A 12577-nucleotide genomic window follows, 5' to 3' on the forward strand; every position below is an offset into this window, starting at 1 on the left:
CACATTATACTGATTAAGCCTAACAAATGTATCATTTAAACATCTGGCTTTAATTCCATTACTAGCAGTCAATGAAATATGAACCAACATATATATTATATTACAGTACAGGTAACTTCTGTACTATGAATCAATAAAGAAATCTGGTTCTGACTTTATTATCAGCAATCCTTGAAATGTGAACAAACGAAAATGTTACAATACAGGTAGCTTCTATATTATGAATATATATATATATATATATTAAAATTCCAGTTTTTGTAGCCTATAAAATATGAACAAGTGTAGTAATACTTTATGAAACACAATCAAATGACAAATTTTCACACCAGAATCATAAATTCAACAATTCACTTACAGTATTAGTTATTATTCAATAGTAAGCATAAGGTATGTATATTAAAAAAAAAAAAAAAACTTGTTTCATTAAACTCCTCCTGTGATTTGCTAAACATAACTTGGGCACCTCCATGTAAAGAAACAGCTGCCCGAGTTAAATTGGGAAAATCATTTACTACCAAATTTTTAATTATTTGCCTGAATTTATTTGTATGTTATTACATACTACAATCAGTGCTTGCTAGATGATACTAGACATGCTATTGCATTTATAGTTTATATATATATATATATATTATACACACATACACACACTTTTTATTTATAATGCTCATTTTGTTCATTAGGTCCAAACTGTTAGTCACAAGCAAAAGTCTTGGATTTAAAGCCTCATCAGGTGAAGATTCTTTACAGTTTTTATTTATTATTATTAGTAGTTCATAATGTTCAGAACAAGATCTTACACAATTTGTAAAATCCAGAATAACATGATAGTTTAACTCAGGGCTTTCAATTATTTATTAACATTCGATTACAAAAACTGGTTGTCACAGTTGTTACAGTACTCAACTACCATGTGAAAAGCACATATTCAAACTCCAGTTGAGTCAGAACTTCATGTTATTTTTTTTAATATTTATTTTTCTAAGTATTTATTATCAAATTTATGGTCAATCTCTCTGAATATTAAGAGAAATAAAATACCATTACAAATTAAATCAGGAATCATATAATATTACATTTAAACACCAATGTCTGTTTATGTAAAAAACAAAAATCTCTTCAACCCAACAGATGACAATAAAATACATTACAATGTTTTTAACTTAAGTAAAAGACTTAAAAATGTAATCAATTTTATAAATATTTTTTCATGAGGTTATACCTTTGACTATTTTCTCTTCACCCTCAAAGTTTTTTGCTTTTGTCAACTCAATTTCTGAATTGCAGAGTTAGACATCTGACTGTGTAGGAATATTTCTTTGATAACAAATTTTTTCATATGATTCAATTTTTATCAAGAAACAGATTTAGAACATAACAAAAATATACAATCATGGACTATTTACTACAGGAGATGAATAAAGAAGAAAAATTTGCTTTTCATAAAATACTAGAAAAATTATAAACATTTATACATATGGTGTAACTATAACTGATTTAAAAAAAACATGCTCATAAAACATTTATTTATATTTACTTTTAAGAAAAACTAATCAGCATTTACCATGAAGACTGACAGTGTATCATTACCAACAGAGACCATTCACATTTTTACTGTAGTGTGTGTTTTTCGTATAGCAAAGCCACAAAGGGCTATCTGCTCAGCCCACCGAGGGGAATCGAACCCCTGATTTTAGCGTTGTAAATCCGGAAACATACCGCTGTACTAGCGGGGAGCTTTACTGTAGTGACATATATTATTATAATTCAAATTTTTAAGTTACCAAGTAAATTTTGTGCAGAAATATAATGACAAATTCCAAGAGAATACAAATTTGATAATAATAATTAGTAATTCATAAAAAATTAATTACGATCACAAAATAACTTTTGTTTCACTAATTCTCTCATTGCTAATTCAGTGGATTACACCAACCAAGTGATACCAGTAAACATTATATACCTTTTCTGTACAAAAAAAATCTGCATTTTTAAAGATATATATTCACTAAAAATTTGTTATGAATATATGGAGTCAATGTTGACTGTTCCTAGTCTAACCTTAACAGCATAAAAAGTTTCCTGTTATTACATTGTTGTTACTTTTATAATAATAAATAAATATTACACACTATAAACAAGAAATAAAGTACTGACCTGGGTCATGATCTTTTTATGTTAACCATTGATGACACTTAACCTTTCTTTTTATACTGATGGTGGTTCTGTACTAAATTTTTATTTATATGAATAATGCACTAAATAATGCAGAATTATCACATGTGAAAAGATAACATCCAATAATTATTACAGTTTTTCTGGTTTTCTAGCTATGTGACAAAAGACTTGAAAAATTCATCTAAATGGATTTCCTGTTGGAATAATGCTTGAACTGAAAGTCAAATTGACAATTTTCTGTTTAGAAAACAATGTAATATAAAACATCATCTGATAGAGTAAAACTTTGGCTTTCTATTGGTTTTAAATAATAAAGTATTGACTTTCAGAGAAAACTATTGAAAACTTTTTAAAGAGAGGATTTGACAAAGGAGCGTAGCAAGAGTGGTCTGATTTTCTATTTAAAGGCTCTGTATCCAAATAAGATTGAAAGCTATAAAAATTATGCTTAGTCTGAGCAATGACTACATCATATTGAGTAATTTACAAAAAATGTAAACTTGTTGGAGGGGTGGTAAGTATTACAGAAGAGAGGATATTTAGAGTGAAAAGGTTATAGTTCTCATACTAGGGAAAATTCAAGATTCTTTTCCTGGCCTTATAAAATTAAGAACTTAAAACTCATATACTATTAAAATATGGATTATTAGCTCCATTCTTATATTTATTGATATATCATGAAAAACGTAATTTAATTAAAACTTGAATGTAACTCACTAAAACCTTGTGACAGGCACAGAAAACAATGCATGTGGATAGAGGGTTAAAATAAGGCGTCACAATATTTTATTCATCAATATACCTAAAATTTTGTTTTTTAGATTTAATTTTATACTTTTTTTATTGTCAAATTTTTTATGTACACCACATATTTCAGGTAACTTTCTTCTTTACCGCATGAGCACTTGTAAAAACATCAAACTTAATTTATAAGTTTGTAAAATTAATTTTTCATTAGTAACAAAATATTGACAATTAATCAAATATTTTAACATCAACTTTTGTTTTGATAAAAAAAATGTTTATTCATTTGTAAAACTACACATCTTCAGTTACAAACAGCTTTCTTTGTAGCTAACTTGTCTCTCACCCCTGGCACGCAAATACCTTTGTTTCTTGCCTTAAATATGTGCTTTTGTTAATAAGTATATGTTCGACATATTTTTAAAATACAAATACCTAAAAATATCCAAGTGTAGACTTGATGATATATTAACTTACCCAATATCAATACTCACTGAACAACACACAATTTACTTGCTGTCATAAAAAATTAATGTTTAATTTTGTACACTTGATTTAAAACAAAATTTTCTTGTAAAAAGTACATATTGTGCTTTTGACCTGAAGTGGATAAATAGAAATATCAATTTTTTTTTAAAAAATGATCATTAAGGAAGTCTAGATAAATTTGGAAACATAAGCCAGATAAAACCAACTATAATGATTTGGGTCACATCAGACTGGTAGACTTTAGTGTTATCAACTAATTTTTAATATAAGATATTTAAACTAGCCCCAATTTATCAGCTCATAAGTTACTGAAATATTTCACAGTATCACACAGTCGTCATATGACTTCAAATAATTTTTCTACCATACAAACCAGCTTTCATGTGTTCTTAAAAATAAATGTACAAAGGCTACTAAACATTTGATTCAGTGTTCCATTTACCATAAAAAGCTTATCGGTAGATGACAGTTGGTCTTCTTGGAAAAGCTTCTCTTCTTTGATGTAAATATTTGAAAACTAATCTAATTGTTAAATGGGTATGATGTAAAAACATAGTCCAAATATTTCCAATGTAACAGCTGAAACTTTTGACACCGAAATTAAATAAAGTGTTTTTTTTATTTTTGTTTCTTTTTAAAGTTTTTTTCAAATTCAGTAAAACATCTGATAACTGAAAGAAATGATATACATTCATTTACAGAACAAATCTGAATATAAGTATTCAAAATTATTAAACTGAATAAGGCCAAAAACATGTTTTACTTACAAAATCAAAAGGAAATGGCTCATTTGAACAAAGTTAACAACCAACATTACCCCAAAAAGTTGTTTTTATCTGAATACATACATAACAAAGAATAACTATAACTTGGAAAACATACCATACTGGCAAATTTGTACACAATAACTAAACATGACTTTTTTAAGTGCATGCATTTTCTTACAGCAAAGTCACATCGAGCTATCTACTGAGCCCACAGAGGGGAATCAAACCCCTAATTTTAGCATTGTAAATCCATAGACTTATTGCTGTAGTAGCAGGGACACTTTTTTAAGTAATAAAAATGTTACTGTTTTATATAACAACTGTGCATTTTGCTCGATGCTCTAATTACATTAGCTGTCCATGACTTGTTTGGATGTGTTAGTTACAAACATACTGCTTCTGTCGTATATGATGAATTACTGTTTGTCTCATTAAATGAGTTAAATTTCATGTTCTTTTCTTTTGGCTTTATTAATCTTATTTATGATTCGTTAATTGAATTTACTGTGTATATCTTATGTTTTACAGTTCACCTTACACAGAAAAATTTCGGTTCTGCATTATATTTGTTGATAATAATAAAACTTTAGTAGAAAGATTAATTTTTATTTTAATAATGGGAAATTTTAAAGCAAAAAAAACACCTTTCTGATTCATTATACTAACAGTGTTTAACACAATAATATCAAGTATTAGCATCTTGTCAGAAACACTTACTTTTGCAAAAGCAGCTGCTGTCATTTGTACTCGACCCTCATCAGAAGCATAGATTTTCAAGTCATGTCTGTAGGTGCTGTGTAGTCTCAGCAGACCTAAGCCTTGAGTCCCAGCATATTCACCTATTGACAGTTTAATCAGTTGTTTCTCAACATAAAAAAAAAGCATCTCAAGCACTAAGGTTAAGTAATAAATACCAAATTATGAAAAACATGTATGCATGCACATTAAAAACATATATTTCTTTACACAATTTTTTGCAACTATCTGAATTAAAGTACCAAAAATATAATATTTGCTTATGGTTCCCTTGCTAACAAATGTATTTGACACAATTTAAAGAGGGAAATTTTACTACAACTGGTGGAGTGTTCTGAAAACACTAGCTCTTTAATTTATATACTTATACAAAATTATTAATTTCATACTAATAAGACAGAATCCATGCTCATTTTATTGCAATGATTTTAGATCAAGTTTCACTTGATATAAAACTCAGAAAATGTTTCAATTACGAGCATTTTCTGTCTTGAATTTCATAAATATTGATATACACCTATCTTTTTAACATAATAATGCTGGCATCAACAGAAAATAAATTTCAAAGTATTATTATTCATTTGATTAACATGTATGTTATAGTTTCTACATTTCATGAGAAGTAATACAGATTTCTACCATTGATACACATTTTTAATACAATAAAATTTCTGTACTTGATGTATTCTCATCAAATTATTAACGACTGTTTTGTGAACATCTGTTTCGTACTTTACAACAAACATTTACTGATACAAATGCAAAGATCTCTATTTGCATATTTGTCCAATAGAGCTTATGCTCTTCACTTATGATTTCAAATGCTAGCATTCTTCCAATAATTCTCAAATATCAATTTTCTTAAAACTGAAATAAGAACAAAAATGCTCTCTCGAGCCACACCTACAACTATTACCACAGAACAATCAAATGATAAAAGTTATGGTGGAAAAACATAGTTTGCATGATTTAGTATGTTATTACTATCCCCACTGCAAGTTAAATATATCTAGTGGTTAAAAACAATGCTTTAAACAGTTCATTCTGGTGTCATCACAATATGACAAAAAATAATTGTAAATAGTGTTACCCATACTCCATTTGTTAAAATAATTATACTCTGTTCAAACCTTATTGTTTATATATTTGTTTATTGAATTTCTTGCAAAGCTACACAAGAGTTGTTTACACCAGTCATCTCTGGTTTTGAAGTGATAGACTAGCAGAAAAGCAGCTAGTCAACATTACCCACCACCTACCTTTGGTTATTCTTTTACCAATAAATAGTGGTATTGACCATCCCATTATAAAGTCCCTATAGTTGAAAAAATGAGAATGTTTAGTGACATGGTTCAATTCAAACTTTACACAGGACAACGTGTTTACTATGGTGATTGTTGTTATACTGTTCTTTGTGATAAATGTTGTAAATATTTTGCTCTATGTGTCACCTACCCTTGCTGTCCATATTTTGCTTCACATGTTAATGTTCATACATATCTTCTTGCTATATCAATTTTATATTGTGTTAATTACAACTACTATGTATCTCTTTGTGATACAATCTGTTTAATATCTCTATTTTTCTAACATTCAAATAATTGATTCTTATAGTAACCATTACCTATGATGTGACATTGAATGTAATAAGTTTATTACACATTCTTGTTTAACATGTTAATAATTAAGTTACTCTCTCAGTTCTTTGTAATGTAAACTGCAAATACTGTCACAATCTTAAGTGTTCTGTTAATAATACATAATAACCACTTTTTTTTCTCCTTTTGTAGCTGGGTTATTTAAATTTAATGTGGACTTTTCTCTTCAGTTTACAAACTACTAGTATATCTCATATTGCTTATTGAGTCTATATGAATTTCCAATTTCATGTATACACATTTTGTGATTTGCTGTCATTAAGATTTAAAATATAAACTAGAATTTTCCAACATATGCAAAATAATAAAATTAGTTACAGTTTACAAATCTTTTATAACTTATAAATTTGAATGAAGAAATTAAGAAGTTTAGTGTTCCCTATTTCCAAATCTAGACAATAAGTAAACTCCCAAACATTTACTGATGTAAAAGACATCCTACATCTTCAATGGAAAAAAAAACCCAAAAACCTTTCACTATTTTTTATCTGTCTTTAATTGTTTATTGAAAGCAAAGTAGCATAAGTATATAAATAAACACAATACCTCTATAGTTGAGGTATGGCACTGGGCATAAAACATTTGAAATGTTGTTTCAAGCATTAGTAATTCTAAGCATAACAGTTAGCAAAATAATCATTCTATAGTTTAACTCTTTCCAGACTGAAATAATTCACTGGTACTAGAGAACAGTTGCAATCTCATATTAAAGATGTGTGTTATAAATAAGGCAATAGCATCCTCTTAGCAAAGTCTAATACACTGAACTATAGTATCCTTTTATTACAGATACAAATGTAATTAAAAAAAACAACTTAATAACAAAGCATCTATCAAAGTAATCAAGAATATTATTTCGTATTTTATGTCATATAATTTGGGTATTTAATTCTTCCTTACATTTTGCTGTCAAAAAACGTGTGTTAAAAACAGTAAAAAATAAAGTTTGCAAGTCAGATAGTAGTAAGACTACTTATGAGTTTTCCTATACAAAATATATCTTGAAACGGCTAACTGAAGTGTTCACCTCTTTTTCTGAAGTATTTAATTTAGCCAACGTTATAATGATAAAAACATCAACTAGCTACATGATTCACATAAGACTGTCCAAAACATCAACTGTTAACAAGTTTTTAAGTAAACACAAGTACTTTCTGTGCACTGTAGAATTAATGTAAATATATATATATATATATTCACTGAGCATTCCACAAGTAGAATGCTTTTGAACTATAAATTTTGACTGAAGTTAAAGGTTTGTTTGGTTTGGACTTTGTTTTACTTTTGACTTGATTAGATTTCAATACAAGACGGTTTATATTGTAAATAACAAAAAAAATAAAAAAAATCACATTTCTTAAAATCAAACATTAACTTCTGAAATGAAAATTTTTTTTTCTTTCAGTGTCATATATTTAAAATGTTTTATCATAAACAAAATATCAAACATTATCAATAACCTTGTTTTATACCATTAATTAACCTTTTTGAAGTTATGTAGTTTAGGGGTAACCAATTTAAAACACTGGAGGGGATAAATATTTCATATGAGATAGCAACGTATTTGGTCTAGAAAGGGTTAAAAATGGTTAACCCATAGGCTCCGATATCTTATTTCATGCAAATAAATGCGATGTCATACCATCCAAGAAACTAATAATTAAGTAGTTATTGTAAGTTATTAAATATATTCAGTTACAAGAATCAAAATATACTTTCATTTTCTTGTTTAACACTATTTTTCAAATTTATAAAAGATATAGATTGTGAAAACTTGAATCGTTGGGTTAAAAAAAAAATTAGTTTTGTTTTTGAATACCCGAGATAGCAATACAACAAGACGTAAATTCTGCAGTATCAATGTATGCTTTCTGAAGTTGTTTACCTTGCACCAATATTTATAATATTGAAGTAATAACTTTAAATACAGTGCCTGTAGTCCTATGAAATATGCACCAATTTTTCATAAATTCTATAGCAGAGCTCTGTGATTCCCATAGCAAGTGCTTCAGAGACTCTTTCAAAGTTTAACACCATAACTGAACATATTGCTGAGATTGTCATATTACATCCACCAAAAAATTTCATTGAAAGCATTAACAACATGATTTAAATCAAAATTTATTAATAACTATACAAACTTATATGGTCAGTGTGTGAGGCATTTCATGTGTTGTCTGCAGAGTACAATGTTTGAAGCAAGTATTTAACAACAAAATAAATAAATTTGTATATTCTGACTTACTGATCAATGAAACAAATTATTGACAAACATGTAGGATTTGTCCAAACTATTAAGTAGTTACGACTTTCTCATGATACAAAATAAATAAGCTTTTTGATAAATATTTTGTATTTTAAGTGTTTGCAGCATTCTACAAAAATGTAGTTATTTGTCTAAAGTCTACTGATAAATCACAAATTAATTACGAATAATATTTTTTAAATCTTTCATTAGTTAATTAACTATTCTAGTATTTTAAGCTTTAATATGTACATTTTATATATATATAAAGAAAATACTATACAAACATGTTAGGACAAAGCCAAAAATTAGATTTCAGGCTACTTTCAAAGAACAGTGGAAGTTAATCACAGATGAAAGAACAAAATGTTATTAATATTCTTATTTAGTACAACAGAAATTAAGTGGAAGTGCTTGAGTTCAGCAAACAGATACAATTTTGCATTTTCTCCTTTTGGTTTAACAACTGCAGACAGTCTTCAGGTATCACTGAAAAATACCTCATCAAAGTGTCTTTTGTTTTTTTTTCCAAATAACTCTAATACATTCCCATAGTTTCATTAAAAATAATTTTTCAATTTGTCACATTTTTGATATATCAAATCCAAGATCTTCTTAAATATGTTGAGATTGATGCTCTGTGGAGACCATTGCATCATATGAATGACTCCAGCAGCTTCTTTCTTAGCTAATTAATTTCTGCATATATTTGATGAGTGATTGAGGTCATTATCTTCTTCTTAATAGAATCTTTTATTAATAATACACAAACCACTGGGTATACTATGATATATCAGTATCTAAGAGTCCATTATTCCATCTGTTTTGCAAATATCTGCTGTCACCTAAGCAGAAAACACCACTAAAACAATCACAATGCCTGTCCCATGCTTCATGGTAGGTGCTATGTATTAAGATCAGTATTTTTCATCTTCCACCAGATGTACAACCTGAATTTAAACCAGTTATTTCAAACTTGAGCTCATCTGTCCACAACACCCTTTTCCAATCATCAACAGTCCAGTTTTGGTAGTTTTTTAGCAAATTTCAGTCTTTTAGCAACATTTAAAGATTGAACTAAAGGTTTTTTAAATGGTACACAATCAAATATTCTATTCTTACTGAGTCTTCTTGATATTGGAGATTTGGACACTTTTCTGCCATTTGGTATATGATTGTTTAAATCATGCTCATCTTCCTTCTGTCCTGTAAGCTGCATAAATAAAGATATTTAACAACAGTATTACTGAGTTTAGGTGTTATGCCTACTTCCTTTCCTATTTTCAAACTTACCTGTCTCAGTCTCATAATCATGGTATATTTGACAGTGTTTGGGGAGCATTTCAAGTCTGCAGCAATTTACAGGAGAATCCAACTGGAATAATGTAAAGCTTTTACACAAAATCTGCACAACTGACAATTATCTCTGCTTTTTGGGCAGTAAAATGACAACAAAACTTCAGATATAGTGTAAAACATGATTTTTATCAAGGTCTATTTGTGCTGTGCTATTAAATTGATTTCTTCCAGCATATACCAGTACCATATTCAAATTCCTTATTAGCCTCTTTTTGTAATAGTTAGACAATGCATTGGGTACCATGATAGTTATTTCAAACTCTAAGTTGGATCAGTATATTCATTCAAGCAGAACCCTTATGATATGCCCTTGGTACATGTGTATGGTAATTCAAAAGACAAATAAGTATTCTCACTTTGGCTCATTCAATTATCAACAGGTATCAGTAAAGCATTATCAGTGTTGAAATTTACATACTGTAATAAAATAAAAAGAATTACTTCAGTATTCTCTATTCTAATGTAGAAAAACATTAATCTAATTTTGAAATTCAAAAACAAAAATACAATGGCACAGTATATTGCCTCCCCACTAGTACAGTGGTAAGTCTACGGATTTACAATGCTAAAATCATCGGTTCGATTCCCCTCGGTGGGCTCAGCAGATAGCCCAATGTGGCTTTGCTACAAGAAAAACACACACAGTATATTTCAAATTTGGCTGAATTAATGACACTTTCCAACTGAATGCTACAACTTGTCTGAATTCAACACTATAAATGCAAAAAACTGGGGATTATAAAATAAGAAAATAGAGCCAGAAAAAACTCCAAAAACCCTGCAGAAGGCAGACCACACTGAATAAAGAATTTAGGATGAAGACATGTACAATCATACTGAAATTTCAATATATCACAGTACAGCAAATGTAAATCTACAAAAACTGAAAGAATAGAAGATACATCTTAGACATCATAGTTTCAATATATTTTAATGTTCAGTTTGGCTTATTTCAAAATTTCGTGCAAAGCTACACAAGGGCTATCTGCACCAGCCATTCCTAATTTAGCAGTATAAGACTAGAGGAAAGGCAGCTAGTCATCACCACCCACTGCCAACTCTTGAGCTACACTTTTACCAATGAATAGTGGGATTGATCATCACATTATATCACCCCATGGCTGAAAAAGCGAGCATGTTTTGGTGCAACGGGGATTCGAACCCGCAACCCTCTGATTATGAGTCGAGTGCCTTCACCATCTGGCCATGTAATTACTGAATTATGCTCCTGATCTATACAAAGTTCTAAAACCTTTCTTAATACAAGTTCGAGACTTTCAAAAGTATTCACCCAAATTCTGAGGTTTTTCAATCAAAAGCTCATGCTGCCATAATAGAGCCAAGGATCAAAGAGTGAAGACTGAATTCATGGAAATTTAGTTAAAATGGAAATTCTTAATGTCTCAAGAATTTTAAATTAATGCACTTTTTTTCATGTAATTTTATTCAAAGCCCATTCTCAATGTGTTGAACAACTTCAGACACTTTGTCACTTCTTGCTTTATATTTCATGGTTGGTTCATGTATTAATAATGTTTTGTGCTCAATTAATTCTAAACACAGATCAAATCGCATTTTTTCCCACACAATGATCAACAAATGCTTCCAAAGTGAAATCTATGGAAATGTTCCATGAACAGACAAAACAGGTTGTTCACTTAAACATGGTGCTACTGTGATTTTCAATCCAGGTTCAACATTCACCAAATTCAGTATTAACAAGATAGTAATTTTTGAGGTGTATGTTGTGACTTTGTAAGAAAAAAAAATAGTAATAAACAAAACTAAAAAAATAACAAACATTAGCAACATGAAGGTTAGATTATTATTTTTCTATAACACTGGTAGAGAAGTATGATTTCTAATCGTAGTCAAGATCTGAAAATTACCAACATAATTTTCAAGAACTTTTATGAATTTTGTATATAAAATTGAGTTATTAATATCAACTGAATACTTCAATTTCATTTAACAGCAGAAAACTTGATAACAAACCTATGTAAAATGTGAAAGTGTTCTTAACTCTCTGAAGTATACTGATATGTAACGTGAAGTAAATGTATTACTAAAGCATTAACAACTTTCCTAACAAAATTCAAGACCATATTTGGGTCTTATCCTCATGACTGATTAGTAAAAGCATTTTTCTTATATTAGAGCTAACTAAAGGCTGTCTTCATGTTTATAAAATACAATAACAAACAACACAATTTGTTGGATATTTAGCCAATATAAATTAAGTGAATTTAAAAATCAGTATTCACTGATAATTTCAGAAACAGGCCAGATTCAATTTTCCATATTAAAGGTTGTTAAAAACAAGAAATGGGAAAGAAATATCAAAAGACATGCTGAGAATGGAAACCAAAATGCAAGGA

The 12577-nt window shown here is 28.8% G+C and overlaps 1 protein-coding gene across 50 annotated transcripts in view; it reads right to left on the bottom strand.

Moving 5' to 3' along the window:
- Positions 1 to 12577, bottom strand: part of LOC143249819 (inositol hexakisphosphate and diphosphoinositol-pentakisphosphate kinase-like) — a 153197-nt gene that overhangs the window by 69951 nt on the left and 70669 nt on the right. For all 50 annotated transcript variants that reach the window (XR_013027961.1, XR_013027962.1, XM_076500338.1 and 47 more), the window contains one exon: positions 4899 to 5020. Coding sequence is in view for 48 of the 50 variants with exons in the window: in XM_076500338.1 (XP_076356453.1) it covers positions 4899 to 5020 (122 nt within the window). In the remaining 2 variants the exon portion in view is untranslated. The remainder of the gene's footprint in view (positions 1 to 4898; positions 5021 to 12577) is intronic.

This window comes from Tachypleus tridentatus, chromosome 4, assembly GCF_004210375.1.
Source record: "Tachypleus tridentatus isolate NWPU-2018 chromosome 4, ASM421037v1, whole genome shotgun sequence".
In the NCBI taxonomy this organism is placed as follows: domain Eukaryota; kingdom Metazoa; phylum Arthropoda; class Merostomata; order Xiphosura; family Limulidae; genus Tachypleus; species Tachypleus tridentatus.